Source organism: Macrotis lagotis, chromosome 1, assembly GCF_037893015.1.
Source record: "Macrotis lagotis isolate mMagLag1 chromosome 1, bilby.v1.9.chrom.fasta, whole genome shotgun sequence".
In the NCBI taxonomy this organism is placed as follows: domain Eukaryota; kingdom Metazoa; phylum Chordata; class Mammalia; order Peramelemorphia; family Peramelidae; genus Macrotis; species Macrotis lagotis.
In genome coordinates this window covers 693,646,514-693,669,747 of record NC_133658.1, presented here as the reverse complement: position 1 = coordinate 693,669,747, position 23,234 = coordinate 693,646,514, and the positions used below count along the sequence as shown (strand labels likewise).

General features: G+C 37.3%; 3 protein-coding genes across 9 annotated transcripts in view; 2 read left to right on the top strand and 1 right to left on the bottom strand.

The window, feature by feature from the left end:
- LOC141506244 (E3 ubiquitin-protein ligase UBR3-like) overlaps positions 1 to 38 on the top strand; it is a 140,209-nt gene extending 140,171 nt beyond the window's left edge. The window contains 1 exon segment of the mRNA XM_074212816.1: positions 14 to 38. Coding sequence (XP_074068917.1) covers positions 14 to 38 — 25 coding nt within the window.
- Positions 39 to 1,168: 1,130 nt separating this feature from the next.
- Positions 1,169 to 23,234, top strand: part of UBR3 (ubiquitin protein ligase E3 component n-recognin 3) — a 291,086-nt gene continuing 269,020 nt past the window's right edge. For 5 of the 7 annotated variants that reach the window (XR_012474268.1, XM_074215738.1, XM_074215737.1 and 2 more), the window contains exon 1: positions 1,248 to 1,795. Coding sequence is in view for 6 of the 7 variants with exons in the window: in XM_074215738.1 (XP_074071839.1) it covers positions 1,263 to 1,795 (533 nt within the window). In the remaining variant the exon portion in view is untranslated. Of the gene's footprint in view, positions 1,796 to 23,234 lie in introns of all 7 variants that reach the window. The other 2 variants (XM_074215740.1, XM_074215735.1) reach the window with 1 other exon arrangement.
- LOC141507767 (large ribosomal subunit protein eL29-like) lies at positions 5,989 to 6,616 on the bottom strand. Its single transcript, XM_074215748.1, has one exon. It carries the CDS (start codon positions 6,559 to 6,561, stop codon positions 6,004 to 6,006), a length of 558 nt encoding a protein of 185 aa, XP_074071849.1. The 5' UTR covers positions 6,562 to 6,616; the 3' UTR covers positions 5,989 to 6,003.

Below are 23,234 nucleotides of genomic sequence, written 5' to 3'. Positions count from 1 at the left end.
GTTTTCTTTTTAGGTGTTTTGTGAGGCTGTGGGGTTAAGTGGCTTGCCTAAGGCCACACAGCTAGTCAAGTATGAAGTCGATTGGAGCTCAGGTCCTCCTGACTCCAGAGCCGGTGCTCTATCCACTGTGCCACCTAAATGTCTTTAATATTAATTTTGAAATGTATTTATAATTGACCTCTCATGATAAACATGTGTAGTCCAGGAAAATATTTCCAAATTGACCCATGTCTGAAATAGTTTACCTTTCTCTGAAGATCTTGTTTAATCCTGATCCTTCTTGATTATTCTTCACCCTTTTTGACTGTGCTCTTCTCACTGATCCTCTTATGGACACTATAGATTTCATGACTCTGCTCTTTCCTTCCTTTACTGCTCCTTCTCTGTGTTGTTTGCTTGATCTTTGCCCAGGGCAGGGCTGCTAAACTTGGGTTGGCACTAGATCTCAAATAGCATTAAATAGTGACATTCTTCAGTAGACAATGGGGAGCTAATAAGGGATTTTTTTCCCCAAGGGAATCACACAGGTAGACTGAGTAGGTTAGGCAGATGAGTTTTGGCAATGCTCGCAAAAGCGAGCCAGAGAGAAGGCGATAGCGGCTAAGATGGAGTCAGGAGGACCTGAGTTCAAATGCGACCTCAGACACTTGATAATGACCTAGCCGTGTGACCTTGGCCAAGCTACTTAACCCCACTGCCTTGCCAAAAACTAAAAAAAAAAAAAAAAAGACAGTGACAATAGTCCGGAGGAAAAGTAATCATTTCCAACAAGGGATGTTGATGCTCAGCTATGGAGTGAAGAGAAGCTCAATGACATAACAACGGACTCTCCGGGAAGGATGGGCCCCAGTTCCTGTGTTAAATCTTGAGTGTATCGATCCCTACGGAACAAGACGGCACGATCCCGATTCGTCATTCTGGAAGTCCAGAGGTAGGAAGGGTGCCAAGTCGATCCCCTAAAACGTTAATTGCAGGGAAAATGTCGAAACGTTTGCCCGCGGGGGGGGGGTGTCTGTGGGTCGGTCCACTCGGGGAGCCGGTCTCGGGAGGAAAAGGAGAGGAGGGGGCCCGAAGCGTGGGCGGGGCCGGGGCGGGGGCCTGAGCCGGAGGCCGGGATCGCGTCAGCTCCCGGCCATCGCGAGACTTGCGCCGGGGCAGCGCTCGGCGGGGGCTCGCTCCGCGTCCGCTCCCCGACACCATCCCGGGAGGCGCCGCGGCTGCCCGGCCGCCGGCTCCGCGCTCTCCGATCCCGAGCTCTCATCATGGCGGCGGCCGTCGGGGGGCCGCCGGCGCCGCAGAGCGAGCCGCCCCGGCCGGAGCTGGGCCGGGACAAGGCGGCCACGGCGGCGCACCTGAAGGCGGCGCTGAGCCGGCCGGACAACCGGGCGGGCGCCGAGGAGCTGCAGGCGCTGCTGGAGCGGGTGCTGAGCGCCGAGCGGCCGCTGGCGCGGGCGGAGGGCGGCGGGGAGGCGGCGGGCGGCGGCGGCGGCGGCGGCGGCCCGGGCGCGGAGGAGGAGGCCCTCGAGTGGTGTAAGTGCCTCCTGGCCGGCGGCGGCGGCTACGACGAGTTCTGCGCCGCGGTGCGGGCCTACGACCCCGCGGCGCTCTGCGGCCTGGTCTGGACCGCCAACTTCGTGGCCTACCGCTGCCGGACGTGCGGCATCTCCCCGTGCATGTCCCTGTGCGCCGAGTGCTTCCACCAGGGCGACCACACCGGCCACGACTTCAACATGTTCCGCAGCCAGGCGGGGGGCGCCTGCGACTGCGGCGACAGCAACGTGATGCGGGAGAGCGGGTGAGCGCGGCCCGGAGCTGGCGCGGGCGGGGCGCGGCGCGGCGCGCCTCCGGCCCGGGGGGCGCGGGGCAGGGTCCCGCGGGCGGGCGGGGGGGTGGCGGAGAGGGCGGGGCCTCGGGCCAGTGGCCGCAGCTGTCAAGCCGGCCCGAGCGGGCGCCGGCGCCCCCTCCTTCGGGGTGGCTGCCTGCTCCCCGCGCGGTGGCGTGCTCGCCGACACATTTGATTAATCATTCTGTCCTCAGCAGGGTAAGATTTTTTTTTTTTCCTATGCTGCCTTTCTTTTTAAAGGGGGGCTGGGGAGGGGTTGGGAGGTTTAGAGAACTCTTGGTCACAAGGCCAACGGGCAACGAATTTATAATTTACAATAGTTAGCATTTTTTCTTCTGATGGTAAGAAATTCACGGTAACGTCCGGGTCTCACTGCCTGAACTCAGGTAGGTACTCCTTCCAGGCCAGCTATTCCACATTCTCTCATTTACCTTCCACACGGACAGTATTTGAATACTTTTGTCAAATGCACCTGAAGGGGTTTTTTCAAAACTGTATCGGTCATTTGGAGGTGGGTCCCAGATGCTGAAGTCGACAAGCAAAGAGCTATTAAGATGTCTGCGTAGAAAATACTAGTAAAAGTTGGGCCCTTCTGAGGTGTCTATGACAATAGAAGATGGGGGCTTTTGGTTCAGCGGTTGATGACAATTGAATTGGGTTTAAAATTCAAAAATTAAAAACATTTCTAATGACAGTAGTCCTCTGTCCCCATTTTTCTCTTATGAGAGAAGCCATCCATATAAAAAGATAGCCAAGATCTCCTTTTCAAGTTTAAATAGAATATGGAGCTATTAAACTTTTCATAAATATTTCATGTATTATTCTTTTTGTGGACTTCTGTCCAAAGGGCTTTGCCGGCCTTTTTTGATATTTGTGATGGATTTTCTGAATTTTGGCTTTTTTTTTGCTTTTTGCTTTTTTTCTGCTCTTAATTTTATACCAGTCTTTTTAGACATGTTAAAAAATATTCTGAGACTACATAGGAGTAAAAGAAACATTACTTAAAGGTGCTACTTGACCAATTTCAATAAATTGCGTGGTTGTTCTGGCTTGGTGTTGAGAGGTTTGCAAAACCTCACCTAGGGATTTTTATTGAGAGACTTTATGAGAAGTTTCCTTGTGTTTTTTTTTTTTTTCTCTTATATCTTAGACTTGAGGTATAAAGCTAAACTGTCATCATATTGCCACAGTGTAAGAGTAGGACTGTATACCAATTTTATAAGAAGGTAGTTTTAGAACACTCATTTTGAAAATTGGGGCAGCTTTCTTTTCATCTTACTCTAGAGTCTATGTTGTGTGGCTTCATTTCTGTATCTTTTAAATAGGTATAGGGACTGGACCTGTGATTTCATTGGAACTCCAGGGTGAGGAAAATGCCCTCTACCAAAGCAGGTTGGAACTTTCTCTGCTATTTATAGTCTTAAGAGAGTTACCTAAAGCACTGAGAGGTTAATGTCTTGTCAGGATCATAGAAGACTGTTTCAGGGACAAGACCATGACCCAGTCATTTGGGGCTGCAGGTTAGCTCTATTCACCTTTGACTCATTGCTTCTTGTATACTGTAGATATAATGTAAAAATTGATCACCCTATATTTAAGAGTGATCTTATTTCAGGTACTGTTTTTGTTTTGCAGTTTATGAGTTCAATTCAGAGTAGTTCATCAAGTCAATTAAGATTTATTAAATGCATACTATGAGCCGAGTTGTCCTGCTGAAATGGCTGGAGGGAATTGACTTACAGGCAGAACCTTAGGTCAATTCCTTTCTCTGATATATAATGGTTGTGTGACTCTAGGCAAGAATCATGGATTTAGAATTGGAAGGGAACTTTGAAATCATTAGTCCTAACACTTATTTTACAGATAAGGAAATTGAGGCACAGTATAGTTTACTATCTTCCCAAAGGTCATAACAGGAGTAAGTGGCAGAGTTTGGATTTGAGTCCTTTGACTCCATAGACAATACTGCTTTCACATGACTCTATTTCCCTTAGTGTCCCAGTTTACTCCAACTCAGTAAGGCTTTTAAGTTACAAATGAATTGCATTAATGCAGTTTCCACAGAAGGAGTTTCTTGTACTTGTACAAGTATGGGTTGGACAGGACCAAAAAAAATTATATCTGCATACAAATGATCTACGTTTGTTGAAGTGAAATAGAAATTTCATGTAATTTTATGGGTTATGTAAGGTAAGCAATTTTTAAGTAAAATGCCATAGGACTGAGTTTAATCAGCAGAAATTTTTTTCTCTGACCTGCACTGATGACCATGCAATGATCCTGAATTGTTAGCAGCTACCTAGAGAAATTAAGTGTAACCCCTCTTGACCACACACTTATTTAGTAGTCCATTGCCTTCATAGACAATATAGCTATTTCTCCATTGAAGTTTGAAGTGGATGCTTTTCAGAACTCAAAATCTTCAACTTTTTGAATTCTGACATATTGTGAAAGGTAAAACTTGATTCTTCTGGTGGGGATAGTATTTGTTTAAACCTCTGCAATCTTAAAAATTCTTTAATATTTTTTGAGGGCACTGATGTATAAAGATGTAGAGGATTTCTAGATGATTGGTTGTTTTAACTACTATGGAATTTTTCAGTCTCATTCAGTTCCTTCTTTCCTAAAGGAAGGATTGCTTCTTTTGTTTTTTAAGCTTTTACAAGGCAATGGGGTTAAGTGGCCACATAGCTAGGTAATTATTAAGTGTCTGAGGTCGGATTTGAACTCAGGTACTCCTGTGACTCCAAGGCCACACAGCTAGGTAAATTATTAAGGGTCTGAGGTCAGATTTGAACTTGGGTACTCCTGACCCCATGGCCAGTGCTCTTTCCACTGTGTCATCTAGCCTCCCCTGAAGGATTGCTTTAACTTTGTGTTCCTAACAGTAGCAGAGAAGAGAAAATTTTCTTTGTTTCTTGTTAAAAGTAGAATTACTGAAAGTGGATAGTAATAGTCCTGTGTTTGGAGGTCTAAAGTGGAATTTTGGATAGGTGTATCCTAATTCATATCAGAATATTCCATCTTACTTTCAAATGAGTAATTATGGAGAGGATGGTTTGATAATAATTGTTTTCCTTTTTGGTATTTTATTGGGTAAATGACTTAAAAGGCAATAACGATAGTATTAAAACAACTATACTGTCTTTCCACAGCCATCTCACAAACCCACAGACAACCTGAATTTTTTGTCTTTTGCACATTTAGCCTTTTAAAAAAGCCATACTTAGGTTAACATGACCATTTCAACAGTTTCTTTACACTAATAGCAATTAAATGTGGAAGGAAGGAGAGGATCTAGTTGAAAGGGAAGGGGGATTAATTATTGTAATACTAATAATGCAATTCATTATCAAATTACTAAGAAAGGAAAGCAGAGACTACACCAGGTAGCCCTCACTCCAAGGTCTCTCCATTGCATTATCAAGAATTCATTTTTCTCAGTGAGTTCATGTACCAGTGCAGTTCAGTGGGTCCAGAGCAAAGTAAGAAGTTTTTTTTTTCTTTTTTGAAATAGCAATAAAAAACATGGAAAACACATCTTCATATATAAGGAATCATTGTTGGTCTTGAGAATAATGTAATCAGAACAAATTTGGTTATCTTTTCTCTCACATTAACTCGGTTATTATTATCTTTTTATTTTATCTTCTTCAGACCATTCTTCTTTTCACTGCTATTACCCTAACATTGGTGTTATTACTCTTCTTGATCTGTTACCATAGCTTCCTAAGAAGTCTGACTTTCTCTACTCTCTGACCCTTACAGTATATTTATTACATTGTTGCAAACTAATCTTGTCTATGCATAGCTCTGCTCATGTCAATCTTCAACTAACAGCTTTTTTAACTTTTTTAACAGCTCTGCTTATCTACTTAAGTTTAATCTTTTAGCTTGACATTTAAATATTTTCAGCTATCTCAAATCTTTTAGCTTACTGTATATTCCAGGATGACATCTTTCTTGCCCTTCACTTTAATTTCTACTCTTCACTTTACTACTTTTCTTTTTTCTTTATTTATTTTCCCAATTTCATGCAATGGTATTTTCAACAATCTTTTTTTTTTTTAATGACTCACCATTTCCTTTATTTGTACAAAATAGTGAATAACCATCCCCTCCTTGGGGGGAAAAACAGTGGTTTAGGATTTAAACAATCCTTAGGTCCTAATGCATCTATTTTGAAGGTTGCGACTGGCCCTTTTACCTCCAGCATCTTTGGGTTTAGACTCAGCAGGCTTAGCAGCCTTAGCATCAGACTTGGTGACAGACTTGGCGGCCTTGGGATCAGGCTTATTGGCCTTGTCGGTGGGCTTGGCAGCCTTGGGGTCAGTGGGCTTGGCAGCCTTGGGGTCAGTGGTTCTGGCAACCTTAGAGTCAGGCTTAGTGATCCTGAGGCCTGGACTCTTGGTGGCCATCTTGTGACCAGCATGCTGGGCACTGGCCTTGGGGATCTTGGACCTGAGGAGCTTGGCCTTGGAGGCCTTGGTGCTCAGGGCCTTGATAGCCTCTGCTCGGGCCTGGATGGCTTTGGCATTGTTGGCCTGCATCTTCTTCAACCCTTTCTTGTTGTGTTTCTTGGCAAAGCGCATGTTTCTCAGAAACTTGGGATCAACCTCTTTCAGAGACTTGTATCTCTGTGACCTAGGTTTCTTGATGCCATTTCTGTGCCACTTTCGTGATTGATTGTGGGTGGTATGATTCTTAGACTTGGCCATCTTTATACCGCAGCCGGCGCTAGCAGGCACTCCACCGACTGGAAGAGGCCAAAAGCGTGAAAGGGCAACAATCATTTTTTTTTTGCAAGGGTTTTTTTCCCTCCCTTATTTCCCCCTTTCCCTGTCAGAAAGCAATCTAATAGAGGCTATATGTGTATAACCATGCTAAACATAGTTCCATATTAATCATGTGCAAGAGGAATCTAGTCAAAATAGGAAAAAAAAAACATAATACATAAGACAACTTTTAAAAATTAAAGACTTTGCATGGTCTGCATTTAAATTTCATAGTTCTTGGGGCGGCTAGGTGGCGTAGTGGATAAAGCAGTGGCCTTGGAGTCAGGAGTACCTGGGTTCAAATCCGATCTCAGACACTTAGTAATTGCCTAGTTGTGTGGTGTGGCCTTGGGCAAGCCACTTAACCCCGTTTGCCTTGCAAAAAAAAAAACCTAAAAAAAATTACATAGTTCCTTCTGTGGATAGAGAGATGATATATATATTTTTAGGGTTTTGCAAGGCAAATGGGGTTAAGTGACTTGCCCAAGGCGTCATAGCTAGGTAATTTTTAAGTGTCTGAGAACAGATTTGGCTCAGGTCCTCATGACTACAGGGCCAGTGTTCTATTCACTGTGCCACCTAGCTGCGCCCTAAGTTAAGATATATCAGTAAATTCTTGGAGCTTTTTTCAACTGATGCATATAAATCTTTAATTTAGCAGCTTTTAAGGATAAATATTACTTAAACTGGTTAAAAATCTATAATGTAATTAGAGGGCAAAAGAGATTTTTTTTTTGAATTTCAATGGAGACTAGTCCTGTTTTAGACCTCCACGTGTAATTTTATTTTTATTTGGCAAAATATTTAAATGAATGTATCTATAACAATTCACTAGTTGCAACATAATAGAATTCTTTTTTTTCTTCCTCCTGTCAAGTATCAGTAATTTGTTGGTTGGAGTATCTTTCACTAATAGGGTACCACCCTTATATAATTCAATAAAAGGTCTTTCAGAATCTTTGCTTTGGCTAAAAAAATGACCATCTTTCACCTGACTTGGTGATGAGTTTCTTTTAATTTAGCTAGTTTATGTTTCATACTGAAATCCTTTCTAGCTTGGTATAGAACTAACTAGAGTTTCCTTCCAGTGGCAGAGTCTTTCAGAATGCAGGGTTATTTTCCTGCCACAAACAAGCAACAGAGTAGGACTTTAGTGGATAATTACTTTTCTATTCAATCCATATTCCTTTTCCTTCTTCCATCCCTTCCTTCCTTCCTTGCCTCTTCCTTCTGTCTCTCCTCCTCCTCCTCTCCTTCCATCCCTCCCCGTTCTCTCCCTTCATCCCTTTCATTTCACTACTCTGTATCAACTCATACAAATCAGGTTTTTCTGAGAATGTCATTTTTGGTAATTTCTTATGACATAGTTATATTTCATTATGTTCGCAGTAATTTATTCAGTCATTCTCTAAATGATGGATACTCACTTTTTTCCTAGTCCTATGCTACAATAAAAAGTGGTGATAATAAAGAATTTTGTGTATTTGGGTCTTTTATCTTTTTTTTTTAATGTTTTTGGAATAGATCTATAGTAGTGATATTACTTTGTCAAAACATCTGTACAGTTTCATGACTTTTTTGGGCTTGATTAGTTACAAGTTGCTTTCCAGAAAGATTGGTCTACTTTATAGATCCATCAACACTCCATTAGTGTGCCTTTTTTTTTATTTTTCAAGTCAGTGGGGCTTGCCCAAGGCCACACAGCTAGGTAGTTATTAAGTGTCTGAGGCAGGATTTGAACCCAGATACTCCTGACTCCAGGGCCATTGCTTTATCTACTGCGCCACCTAGCTGCCCCAAGAAGTAGGACTTTTAATTTGCTTTTCTCTTATTAGTGATTTGGTTTTTTTCCTTTTAAATTAATTACTTTTTAGTTGTGAGAAAATTTTTTTCTCCTATCTTCCCCGTTGAAAAAAAGGAAAAATACAATTTATACAATATACAAAAATAAAATATATCAAATACATATGTAACAATTTTGCTCAGTCAATTAAAACAAATTTGGTAATGTCCAAAAAAATACCTAGATCAGCATTCTGAATCCATTACCTTTCCTGTCAGGAGGTGGGTAGCATGTTTCATTATAGGTCCTCTAAAATCTTGATTGGTTGATAGTTATTGTTACTGAAGAAATTGTACTTCTGATTCTGCTTTCTTCATTTTTCCTCAGTTTATATGATTTCCCACATTTCTCTGTAACTATTCCTTTCATCATTTCTTAGAGCATAGTACATTCCATTACAATCACATATTGTTTCTGTTCCAGCATTACCCAATTGATGAAAACTCCCCTTAATTTCTAGTTTTTTTATCAGCACAAAAGAAACTGCTATGAATATTTTTGCACATGGATCCTTTTCATTTTTCTTTTAGCTATCTTGAGGCAGGCTGGGGCTTATTATATTGTTGAGTCAAAGGGTGAAACCAGTTTAGTATTTTTTAAAGATATAATCCCAAATTACTTACCAGAAAGACTGAACCAGTTCATAGCTTCACCAGTAATAGAATACTCATTTTCCTGTGTCTTCTCCAAGATTTGTTATTTCCATTTATTATTAGTGATTCTGACATTTTTTCCATATAGGTGATGATAGCATTGCTTAATTTAAAAAAAGATTTCAAAATGCCAAAAGTAAATAACTTTTAAATTTATATTTCTGGTCTGTGGACATTCTTTGTTTTTAATGAAGGCTTATAATCTGAATGTTGACTCTATATGTAAAAATGTCAATTTGCTGTGTCATGGTCTGTTTCTCCATCTGTAAATCTGAATGTTGACTGTCAATTTGCCTGGTCATCCTTGTACTAGCATCACTTAATAAATTCCTTTACTTGTGTCAACAAAATACAGAATGACACATCCTGGAAAATTCCTTGTTTAATGTAAGTCTGGTACATATCTGATAAAACCCAAGTAACCTGAGTTAGGAGAAGGCATTCTTCCTCCTGTTGATTGGAATTCCTGTCAGTCTTGACATGAAAGAGACATCATGACTTGGGGAAGGAGATCGTAATGTATAATATGATATTTTTGGTTGCCTATTAAGAGTTTTATGATTATTTGTCTGTTATCTATAAAAAGGGTTTCCTAATTTCTAACCGTGAGTTAGTTTTTAGAACTGGCTCTAGCCATAAGTATTTTTAAACCTTAGAGAAACAATTTATTTTTCTTATTTAGGACTAAATTTGGGTAAATCTGACATACTTATGTTTAAACCTTAATTTCTGTTTTTAATTTTTAACTTAGACCAAGTTTTGATGAAAAATGGTTTTTATAAATCCTTTGACTATATATTGGAGAATGACTGTTTTTCTTTTGTATTTTGTTTCAGTTTTCTCTATTTCTCGGATAGCAGACCTTCCTCAGAGAAATATGCTGTAAAGATTTCCCCTCCCCCCATTTTCCCTTTTGATAATATTTCATGAATATCTGTCAACAATTGTTCTACTTTAGGGTGCTTGTATTTTAGTTTATAAAGTGCAACACTTTGATAAATCATTGCTCATCTAATGGAATTTGATAAGTCAAGAAAAGTTATGCTTAAGTGAGAGCTAATATATATTACTAAACTGCTTAAATTTTCACTTTATTCTTCCCTCTTCCTCAAATCTATTAAATACTTTTTATTATTTTCTACCTATAATTTACATATTGTTTGAAAAATACAATTTTTGACAGAACAGTGTCTGGGATTTAGTATATTATTAAAAGTTTTTTGATCAGTGGACAGTGTTTATCACGTGGTTACAAAATATTATTTTGCTCTCTTAAATTTTAACCATGCTCAAATTTATAAATAAGAATAATGGATCTAATTCTTTGGCATACATTAAATTATATGAATTTTAGTTTGTTAATGGATAAATTTTTATTGATTGCATTATGGAATTTTAAAAGTGTTCTTTGACAATTCATTCAGATTTCCTTAAAACATAATTTCTAAGGGCAAAGCTTTGACTAAAATTTCTAAGAATAATAATTAAAACTAAAATGTAAAATTATTAGACATTTTTAGACTTCAGACATTCTGAATAAAATTATAAAATGTAACTGATAGATTCGTGGTTTGATTAGTAATTCAATTCTTCAGTTGTAATTATTAAAACTTGTCCTTTGGAAAATTTCTTACTTGGTAGGCTAGACAAATCTGCTTTTTTTTTTTTTTTGCAATCAGGCTAGCAACTCTTTAGAACTGAATATGGAATGAAAAATTCCTTTGTTTTCTCAAGAACTGGTGTGCCAGTGGCCTTCAGGGTCCATTCTAGTGCCCTGGTGTTTCCTTGTATTGTTGTGCTCTGGTGCTGTGGGTAGCATCATATTCATGAATGAGTCCTTGAGGGATTTTTGTTGGGTGATTTGGCCCAGAAAAGGTAATAGGTTTAGCACCTTTGCTCTAGAATATAGTAGTTTTTATTTTTTCTTTTCTGTGGTATGACTTTTAGTTCAAATTCTAGGTTTTCCACTCATAGTTGTTTTAGCACCTTTGGGATTACTTAGCTTCTGCTTAGGTCTTTAGTTTTGCAGAGAGAGAAACTTTATTTTTCTTAGATCATCCAGTGTGGATAAAACTTTATAATAATTAAACTTGTAAGACTAATTTGTAAAATATAATCATAATTTTTCAATTTACATTGGAAAATATATTTGATTAATGTACCTGTTTTTTTCTCTCTTTTTGAAATACCTGGTATGTCAGCAGGCATGCCATTGATTTATCAGTCCTTAACACAAAAGTAATTTGTTAACCAGGGAATTGGATGACATTGATTTCATGCAGGTTATAATAAGATCTGTTGTTTTAGTCTTTTCTCTTTTAGGGGTTCACAAGTATGACTTTTGGATTTGAATTCCTTAGACCAAAAGCATCTTTAATGATTTTGAACAGATATAAATTTTACTGTTTTTTCCATTTTTCAGGGGTAGAAGATTCATTACTTTCATGAGTCTAATGATTTTAAATATAGCTCATTTGGGTATTTTACCTTTCTTCTAGTTCATTTGTCTACCGACTTTCCTCAGTAATGATTTCTATAGTTCCCTGAGAGTCTTTCTCACAAATTAGATTTTAGGTAAAAAAAAAAATCAAATTATTGCAGCAGACAATTATGATCCATTTTAAGAAAATTCTATACTTGTTTACAATAAATAATTTTTTTTCAGTAAATTATAGTGAACAAGAAACAGAAAGAAAAAATGCATTTTATTTGGCTCTCATAATGGACCATGAATACATTTGCATAGGTTTTATAATTCAGGAAATGATTCTCTAGGCCTCCTCATTTGATCCTTGTTACTTACCTTTAAGGGAGATAAAATAGAAGGTCACATAGCTAGTAACTGGTAAAACTGAAATTTGAGTCTAAAGTTGCCTTGACTCCTTGTAATCTTCTTATATACCACTGTTGCTGGGGAAATGTTACAGAGTGTCTAATGTAGGGTTTGAGAATGAATGAATTCACTTAAAAGGCCTATTCAACCTGGTGGTATTAGGGGACCAAAAAAAAGCTTATGCATTACTGTAGATATTAAAGTAACAAGGAAATTGAGCAGTAATATGGGCTAGATTTCTTAAGTAAATTTTAGCAAAAACTAAAGTAGTTAAAGTAGTAAAGTAGTTGCTAGGTGATTTCATCTGGGTTGTCACCTGAGGGGATAAGCAGCAGCTAGGGAAATGTAGAAAAGAAAGAACAGTTTCAAGAGTATTGCAACTGGGCTGATCAGCAGCCATCAGAAAACAGAAAAAGGTCAGGGTTTCTATAGGGGAATAGGGCATGCAGTAATGCTTGCTGGCAAAAGGATAAAGAAGTTAGGGCAGTACTAGGGAGGCGTTCTCAGTATCTCTTATTGAAGTGGATTTATTTGTAACTTTTTAGACACCAGAGATACAGGTTGGTAAGGCCCGCCACCCCATGTTCTGGTTCCAGGTGACTTCTTTTGCAATGGGTGTTATTTAGCAACAAAACAATGGGATGGGAGTCATAGAAAGAAGGAAATTAACTATTTAAGATGGTCTGCACAGAGCATTTTTCTCTGCCTCATGTTTCCTGTTATATTTTACTGTAGTCTCTTAAATATTAGTTTAATGTAAAGATATTTCTTGAGAAGTATAATCTGCAATTTGAATCTCTCTTTTTTTTTTTTGGCATGGCAAATGGGGTTAAGTGGCTTGCCCAAGGCCACACAGCCTCGTAATTATTAAGTGTCTGAGGCCGGATTTGAACTCAGGTACTCCTGACTCCAGGGCTGATGTTCTATCCACTGCACCATCTAGCCACCCCTTGAATCTTTCTTTTTACCATTAGCTTCTTCCCAAAAATAAAGTACTTTTGGTTTCAATATCCTCATCATTCCTAATCCCTTGCAAAACTGATTTCACCCTCTGCAACTGCTAAACAGTTCATTTTTTTTTTAGTTTTTTTTTTTTTGCAAGGCAATGGGTTTAAGTGGCTTACCCAAGGCCACACAGCTAGGTAATTATTAAGTGTCTGAGACCAGATTTGAACTCAGGTACTCCTGACTCCAGGGTCAGTACTCTATCCACTGTGCTGCCCCAACAGTTCATTTTTAAAAAAAATTTATTTAAAGCAATTGGGTTAAGTGCCCATAGTCACACAGCTAGGCAATTATTAAGTCTCTGAGGTCAAATTTGAACTCAGGTCCTCCTGACTCCAGGGCTGGTGCTCTAACTACTGTATCACCCAGCTGCCCCACTACTAAACAGTTCTTACAAAGGTCATTAATAACTTTGGAATCATCAACATTGTCAGCTGCTGATGTCCTTTCCACCTACAACTTTCCAGACTGATGGGGCAGGCAGACCATTGTTATTAAAATAGTTATAATACTTTCAGCAGTTGTAGTAGAAATAGCTTGATTCTCTACTAAGAGTCAAGTGAGAATAAGATCTGAGTCCCTTCTCTGACAGTATTTATGGTCTTCTTTAGGACTCTTAGCCTCAATTTTCTCATTTGTAAAAATAGGGATAATATTTATACTGCCTATCTGACAGGGTTGTTGTGAAGAATGTGATTTTTGACCTTAAATCCTTATATGAATGTGAGTGTTTATTAGTATCTCTTTGAGTCTTTTTCTCTGCACTTAGCAGAAGAAATTCAAGAACTCTGCAAAAAAAAAAGGGCTTTGGAGAAAAATTAAATTGGTATCTCTAAGACTGGAAAATGGGGAGAGAATCTTTACAATTAAAGATTTATAAGTAGACTCTATGTGGAAAGCTTCTGTTTGACTTTTTTTAGTTTTATTTTCATAAAGAGTTTTTTTAAAGGAATCAAAACTTAAGTTAAAATAGTTAAGGAATCCACTTACTACCAACAGAAAAATGGTTATTTGACAGGTAGCATTTGGAATATAAGCTCATGATATTTCTCAATTTAGAATGTTTTCTTTTTTAAATAGAGATTTTTTGAATATTATTTTATTTTTTTCAATTGCTTGCAAAAGTATTTTTCAACACTCATCTTTTTGTAAACTTTTGAAGTTTTTACATTTGCATTTACATTTACGTTTTCATCTTTTGTGATATTCCCCCCCCCCCCCCTTAAGTTCTGGTTCTTAGTCATATTGTAAAAGAAGAATTGGAACCAAAGGTGAAAAAAGCATGAGAAAGAAACAAGTTTTAAAAAGTGAAAATAGTATGCTTTGGTCTGCATTCAGACTCTTTAGTTTTTTTTCTCTGCATGCGGGTAGCATTTTCCATTTCAAGTCTTTTGGAATTGTACTTAATCACTGAACTACTGAGAAGAGCTAAGTTCATCATAGTTGATTATCATATAATGATACTGTTAATGTGTACAATCTTTTCCTGATTCTGCTCATTTTACTCATCATCTGTTAATGCAAGTCTTTCCAGGCCTTTCTGAAGTTGACCTGCTGCTCTTAATTTCTTTTATGCTTTTAATTAAGTTTGAAAAATTTTTTTTCCAATTATATGCAAAGATAGTTTTCAACATTCATCCCTTTACAAACTTTTGAGTTCTACATTTTTCTACCATTCTCCCTTTCTTTCTCCCTCTCCATGGCATTGAGCAATTTGACATGGGTTGTACATCTACATTTGTCTTTTAACGTATTTCCATATTAGTCATGTTGTAAAAAAAAATTAGAATTACAGGGGGAAAACCATGGGAGAGAAAGAAAAAATATAAAAGAGGTTTAATAAAGTGAACCTACCATGTTTTGCTTTGCATTCAGATTTCACAGTTTTTTTCCACTGGATCAAATTTTTCAAGATTGGTCTCTCTCAGGATTCTCCTTTATCTTTGAACTACTGAGAGGAGCAACATTCAATCATAGTTGATCAGCTAAGGAAAAACATTGTTGTTAGTATGTGCAATGTTCTGATTCTCCTTATTTCATTCAGCAACAGTTCTTGTCTTTCTATGCTTTTCTGAAATCTTGATCATGACTTTTTATAGAACAACAGTACTCCATCACATTCATTTACTATAATTTTTCAGCCATTCCCCAATCAGTTTCCAGTTCTTTGCCACCTCAAAAAGAACTGCTTTAAATATTTTTATACATGTTGGTATTTTTACCTTTTTATGATCAATTTGGGATATAGACTTAATAATGGTATTTCTGGACCAAGGTTTTATTGCCCTTTGAGCATAGTTCCAAATTGCTCTTCACTAAGGTTGGATCAGTTCACAACTCCACCAACAGGGTTAGTGTTCCCAGTTTTCCCACATCCTTTCCAACATTGATCATTTTCCTTTTTTTTTTTTTATCATTTTAGCCAATATAATAGGTATGAGATGGTACTTCAAAATTGTTTTAATTTGCATTTCTCTAATCAGTAAAAATTTACAGCATTTTTCCATATTAATCTGAAAACTGCCTGTTCATATCCTTTGACCATTTATTAATTGGGGAATGACTTGTAGTCTTATAAATTTGACTCAGTTCTCTATATACTTTAGAGATGAGTCCTTTATCAGAAACATTAGCTGTGAAAATTGTTTTCCAGCTTTCTACATGCCTTCTAATCCTGGTTGCATTGGTTTTATTTGAACAGAGTCTTTATTTTTTTTTTAGTTCCAATTTTTTCGTTCCTCTTCCCCCACTCATTGGTAAGACAGGATAAAAACAAAACCCATTTTAAATATGAATAGGCATACAAAATAAATTTCTATATTAGCTATAATAATGTTTTCTAAAGTTTTAGTTGTTGGAATAGTTTACCATAAGTGATATGATAATAGTACAGAATTTCCACCTGCCTAATTATTTTGGACAAATAGTTCTGATTAAAGGTGAAGGAAGCAATAAATAGTTAAGGGACAAAAAAAGGAGGGTAAGTACATTTCAGAAGAAAAATTTCTAACTATAAGTGACCATCCCTTAGCAGTTGCACTTTCTGCAATACAGTTTGAATGTTTGCCAGTTTAGTTTGCAAAAGGACTTCAATATCTTATATCTTATACTGCCAGGTGGTTTTCAGAATCTTCTTAAGACAATTCAAATGGAAGTGATTCAGTTTCCTGGCATGGCTGAAAACATCATACTAAGCCTAGGAGCAAGGACATAGCCTTGTTCCTCTCCATTGGTGACTGGGAAATTACAAGAGGAGTGCTTATTACCCATTACATGGATAAGCATGTCATCATAAAATTGATGTACAAGTACTGATGAATTTCTTTGGGAAACCAAATTTTGTCACAGCCCCCATGCCTGACAGTATCAAAGACCTTGGTCAGATCTACAAATGATGTATAGAAAGATCTGTTTTGCTCCTGGAGTTCTGTCAGCAAATAACATATCAACTGCTCCTTGGACCTTTCTGAAGCCACAGTGGCTTTAAGGTACCTTGTAGGTGAAAGATCAGCCTATTAAGGAGCATTCTGGCAAGAATCTTGGTAGCTCTAAGAGAGAGTGATTGTCAAAGCATGATTTCTTCCCTTTATCTTTCTAGAAATGGACAGTGGAGATGTCCTTCAACTTCTGGGGGATAACTTCTTGTCATAACTGGGAAAATTTCAGTCAGCTTTTGTATGAGCAATGGACCCCCCACCTTGTAACTCTCAACTGGATTAGAAGCAGCACCTGATGCTTTGGCACAGGAAATTAGCCTAGTGGCATTCACAATCTCTTATATAGTTGGAACTTCAGCTAGGGAGGGTTTAACTTCAACCTTAGGTAAACAGTCAGTGATTAAGAACACTAGAGAAGTGTTCAACCTATCTCTCTAAGTTCAGGTCTTTATCATTAATCAATGTGGCTCCATCAGCACCGAGTAGTTGAGATGTGCCATGTCTTTGACCTATAACTACTAGCCTTCAAGGCATCATAAAAAATGCATTGAAGTGTTACTATCAGTGTAAAACTGAATTTCATCAGCTTTCTTACTGAACCAAGAATCCTACATCCTTGAAGCTTCACTTATACTTTCCTTGTATTGGAATTAAATGCTGCTTTTTTTTTTTTTTTTTGGTTAGGTTTTTGCAAGGCAAATACGGTTAAGTGGCTTGCCCAAACCACAGCTAGGTAATATTAAGTATATGAGGCCAGATTTGAACTCAGGTACTCCTGATTCCAGGGCAGCTGCTCTATCCAAAAATGCTGCCTTCTTAAAAATGGATGAACTATCCTCCTGGTGGAATTCTCATTTTTTTTTTTTCATTTAGCAGTTTTTGTATTTCCCCATCATTTTCATCAATGCCCATCAATGATGTTTGTATGTGTTTTGATCAAGATGAGCAAATACAGTGCTATATACCAAATCTATTTATTTGTGGAAAAATCATCCTACTAGATTTTAAAACTCTTAGGGCAGGGTATTTTATCTAAAGTTTTTTCAGTTAAGCCAAATAGTTTAATAACTTAACTCAGAGAAAGAAAACAGAAACTCTTTGCCCTCTTAATTGTTCTTCCTTCCCCCCCCCCCCCCATTTTCTCTTCTGTTAACCTCCAAAAGAAAGCACAGAGTAACCAGAATAAATATTAGTTGGATTGAATTTGTTGTATACACAGTCCTTTTCTTTCCTCTGATATCTCTGTCTTGTTAGACCTTGAATCTTAAAGGTGTCCTTCTAACCTCCAGCATAGGAGTAGCAGGGAAATGATTTGAGATTAAAGAAGAGAAAGACTTGGTAAATTGGACCCAGCTGTTATTGGACAGGGAACCATTAATGGTTATAGTAATGATTATTTTTATATCTCCTTTCTGTACTCTTTTTCCCGGAACCCTAATTTTTCTTGTTCATTTTTTTCTTTAGTCTTGTGATAGTTTTATTTTCCCTGCTTTTTTCACAATTTACTTTTTAAACTCTTCTAATCTGAATCTTCTTAATCTTTCCTTATAAGAATAATGTCAGAAGTGTTAAAAATATAAAAATCTTGCAAAGGTTGCAATGTTTTGAAATTTTTCAAGAGAATTGGACTTCATTAAAAATTCCTTGGAAACCTGAGCATGTTAACTACAGGGAAGAGATCTATTTATTATCTAAAATTTGACTTTTGATTTTTTTTTGATGATACTAAATCTTAAATTTTTTATGTTTTGTCTGTATAGCTAAACTTGGTTGTATTTTTGTTGGCCAGCTATTAATGAAGAAGTTATTTCTTTACTAGCTAAACACATTCTGTTTTGTGTTCAGAAACTACTGGGGCTGAAGTTTTGTTGCCTCATACCTATCTTTTCTTTTATTTCAGGCTTCACTTTTTTATTTAATTTTTAAAAACATTTTTCTAATTACATGGAAAAACAATTTTTAACATTCATTTTTAAATTTTTTTGAGTTCCAAATTCCCTCTTTTCCCCAAGATAGCAAGCAGTCTAAGTTACACCTGTAAAACAAACATATTTCCAAATTAGTCATTTTATGAAGGGGAAACTCAAATCCCCTCTCCCTCCAAAAGTGAAAAAATAGTATGCTTTGTTATTACATCAGTTCTTCCTCAGAAGATAAATTGCGTTTTTCATCATTAGTCCTTTGGGATTGTCTTAGATCACTGTATTGCTGAGAATAGCTAAGTTATTCACAGTGGTTCATTATTTAGTATTGTTTTTTACTTTGTATAATATTATTCTAGTTCTGCTTACTTCACTCTAGTTCATGTAGGCCTTTTTCTGAAATTATCCTGCTCATCATTTCTTATAGTACAATAGTATATCATTACAATCAAATGCTTCAACTAGTTTAGCCCTTCCCTGATTGATGTGTATGTCTTCAATTTCCCATTCTTTGACAACTGCAATAAATATTTATTTGAATGATATTTTATTTTTCCCAGTTACACATAAATGTAAATACATGTAAATGTTAAAAAAATATTTTAACATTTTAACACTCATTTAAAAATGTTTTGAATTCCAAATTTTCTTCTCTTTCCCTTCTTTCCCTCTTTCCTGAAATGGTGAAATGATGCAAAATCTGTTTGTTGTGAAAGAAAACACAGACAAAAAAAAACCTCACAAAAAAAAAACCAAGGGTAATATAGTATGCTTTGATCTGCATTCGTACTCCACCAGTCCTTTCTCTGGCACACATTCATTCTCTGGAGGCAGGTAGCATTTTTCATCATTAATCCTTAGGAATTGTTTTGGCTCTTTGTTTTGCTGAGAATATCTAAGTAATTCACACTTGGTAGTCATTCAGTATTGCTATTACTGTATACAATATCCTCTTGGTTCTTTTTATTTCCCCTGTGTACCAGTTCATAGAAGTCTTCACTGGTTTTTCTGAAATTATCCTACTCATTTCTTATGGTACAATAGTATTACATTATAGTCATATACCACAACTTTCTACTATTCCATCAATTTTCCAATACTTTGATGCTACAAAAAGAATGTGTTATAAACTTTTTTTTGTGCAAATGGGCCCTTTTACATTGTTAATAATCTTTTTGGGATACATACCTCATAGTGGTATTGCTAGATCAAAGGGTAAACATAATTTTATGACCCTTTAGACAGAGTTCTGAATTGTTTTCTAGAATAGTTGGATTAGTTCACAACTTCACCAATTGTGTATTACTGTTCTAATTTTTCCATATCCCATCCAACCTTATCATTTTTTCTTTTTGTCATATTAACTAATCTAATAGGTGGATACATCAGAGTTGTGTGAATTTGCATTTTTCTAAGCAGTAATGATTTAAGAGCATGTTTTATATGATAATAGGTAACTGACTTCTGTCTGAAAACTTTTAACCATTTATCCAATTGAGAATGTCTTGTATTGTTATCAGTTAGACTCAGTTCTCTTTGTATATGAGAAATGAGATGTTTAACAGAGAAACTTGGTGTAAATTTTTTTTCTCCATTTTCGGTTTTCCTTCTATTCTTGGACTGCATTGGGTTTTGTTTCTGCAAATCCTTTAAAATTTATTCAGTTTGTGTTGTCTAGTACAAGTTATCATTTGTTTGGTCATAAAATTCTTACCTTTGCCTTAGTTCTAACAGATAAACTCTTCCATACACCCCAATAAGCTTTTGGTATCTTCCTTTATATCTACTTCATATATCTATTTTGACCCTTATCTTGGTAAATGTTGTGATATACCACTCTATACCTAGTTTCTGCCAAACCACTTTCCATTTTCCCCCAGTAGTTTTTTGTCAGATTGTGAGTTCTCTCAATAGCTAGGATCTTTTAAACACTATATTATCTAATGTATATTGTGTGCCCAGTCTGTGCCATTTATCTACCATACTGTTCTCAGCCAGTACCAGACCATTTTGATGATTACCACTTTGTTTGAGATCCAGTTCTAATTGACCATTTTCCTTCACTTTTTTTCTTCAGTTCCTTGGTATTCTAGATCTTTTGTTCTTCCAAATGAATTGATACTTTTTACTTTGAATATCAAGTCAGAATTACATTTTTAAAAAACTCCAAACTGTGAGGAAATACCCAGATTTCTAATACTTGAACTTCTTTCTTTCTTCTTCTTTCTTTCTTTCTTTCCTTTCTTTCTTTCTTTCTTTCTTTCTTTCTCTTCTTTCTTTCTTTCTTTTTCATTTAGGCCCCAAGTGATAAAACCTCACATCTTTGGTTTAAAAATCTTGTGAAAATTTCTTTTGAAAAATGTAATTTTTGGTGCTCTAAATATGCAAACTCTTAAAAAGCAGTGTTTATCACTGCTAATTTTTAAAGGTTTCCCGGGAGTTGTACTATTTGCTGTGAGGCAAATTAAATGTAAATTTTTCTTAATACATAGTTAACATATAGCTTGAAATACCTTTTGGAAGGAAATAGATAATTTAGAGTGTGGGATGTTAGTTAACTGCATTCTAACTGGGATAAGAACACTGGCATTCTGGAATATAAAATACCTGTTATCTCTTTCTACCTTAGCTGTTGTGGAGAGAAGACCAGGGGAGTAAGAAAGAGCCTTTTGAAATTTTTGACAGATGGAAAGCTAAAAAGGCAAACACTGGTCATTCTTTTAAAGTTCTCTCTTAAAATTTAAGGTTTTTTTTTTTTTTTTTGCAAGGCAAATGGGGTTAAGTCTCTCTTAAAATTTAATGAGTGGAAGTAGTTGAATAATAGTAGCTAGCATTTATTCAGTGCTTTCATTTGATGCTTACTGCAGCCAAATGAAGTTACCATACTCTTTTTTTTTTTTTTTTTTACAATTGTAGAAATTGAGACAAAGGATCTAGCTGACTTGCCCCAAGGTAACGCAGTTAGAATCTGGATCCAAATAAGATAGAATTCAAACTTAGCACTTTATGCATACTTACATTTATCTGCCTGTGTAGATCATACTTTTGAAAAGTTGCAAAGAATTTTGACACTAAACTATCCTGAAATTTAATCAGACTGGGAGCAGACCAGTACTAGGGTGAGAATTCAGAGTAAGTCAGAAGCATTTTAAATTATGTCTGTGGTTAATACTAGGATTGGATTAAGGTGTGATTTTTTTTTTTTTGGAGAAACTTTTTTTTTTAATATTATCATTTCGTACAGATTTTTTTTTTACATTAATAAAATATTCTTGTTTAAGAGTAAACGAAATACCCCCTCCCCCCATAAATGTAGACTTGCTTGAGCCATAAAGAGGAGAGAAAAAAATTAAAATTAAAAAAATTATAGTAATAATTGTAGGTATGGCCAGGTGGTGCAACAGATGGAGCACCAGTCCTGGAGCCACGTACACCTGAGCCCACATCCAGCCCCGTAGACCCAACAATCACCCAGCCGTGTGACATGCAAGCCACCCGAACCCCACTGCCCTGCAAAAATAAAAAAAAAAAGAAAAAAAGACCCAAAATAAAATAAAATGGTAATAATAGTAGGGGTGGCTGGGTGGCGGACAGAGCATTGGCCCTTGATCCAGGAGCACCCGGGTCCAAATCCGGCCTCAGACAACCAGTGATCACCCTGCTATGCGTCTCCAGGCAGGCCACCCAGCCCCATTTTCCCTCAACCCCCCTCTCCCCATAATAATAATAATAAAAAAATGTGCTTCAGTCTGTGTTCCAACACCAACAACTCTGTCATGGGTGGATCACATTCTTTATGGTAAGTCCATTGCAAAAGTTACTTCCATATTTTTCCAACATTGCCATTGCTGATCGCAACTCCCTCCTTTCGTATTTCTCCACTACCATGTACTATATTTTCTCTCTCCTTTTACTCTGACTGTGCTGTAGGGTATCTGAGTAGTGCAGCAGACAGATCCCCGGCTCTGGGGCCAAGAGGCCCCGAGCCCCCCCTACCACCCCTTAGGCCCAGCATCCACCTGGCCTTATGGTCCTGGACAGGCCATCCAATCCCAACCCCTTGCAAGAAGTAAAAAAGAAAATGTGTTATATCTGACCACTCTCCCCCCATGGTCCATCCTCTCCTCCATCACTCACAGCACCCACCTTGCCCCGTCCCCTCTCTCTCCTTCTTACTCCAGATGTCTACACCCCATTGAGTATATATGCTGTTTCCTCTCCTAGCCACCTCTGATAAGAGCAAAGATTCCCTCTTCCCCCTTGCCTTCCCCCCTTCCATATCATTGCCATAGCTCATTGTAATAAAGAAAAATCTTATTATATGAAATATCTTGGCCTATTCCCTTCTCTCCTTTTTCTTTCTCCCATTACATTTCCCTTTTTTCTATTGACTCCATTTTTACACCATATTTTATCTTCAAATTCAGCTTTCTCCTGTGCTTCAACTATAAAAGCTCCCTCTACCTGCTCTATTAACTGAGAAGGTTCATATGAGTATTATCAGTGTCATTTTTCTATACAGGAATACATGCAGTTCATCATCATAAAGTCCCTCATATTTTCCCCTTCTCCTCCAATCTCTGTGCTTCACCTGAGTCCTGTATCTGAAGATCAAACCTTCTGTTCAGCTCTGGCCATTCCAACAGGAACATTTGAAATTCCCCTGTTTCATTGAAAGTCCATCTTTTTCCCTGGAAGAGGACATTCAGCCTTGCTGGATAGTTCATTCTTGGCTGCATTCTAAGCTCTTTTGCCTTCCGGTATATTATATTCCAAGCCCTACGAGCTTTTAATGTAGTTGCTGCTAAGTCCTGTGTGATCCTGACTGCAGCTCCACGATATTTGAATTGTGTCCTTCTGGCTGCTTGTAATGTTTTCTCTTTGACTTGGGAGTTCTGGAACTTGGCTATAATATTCCTAGGG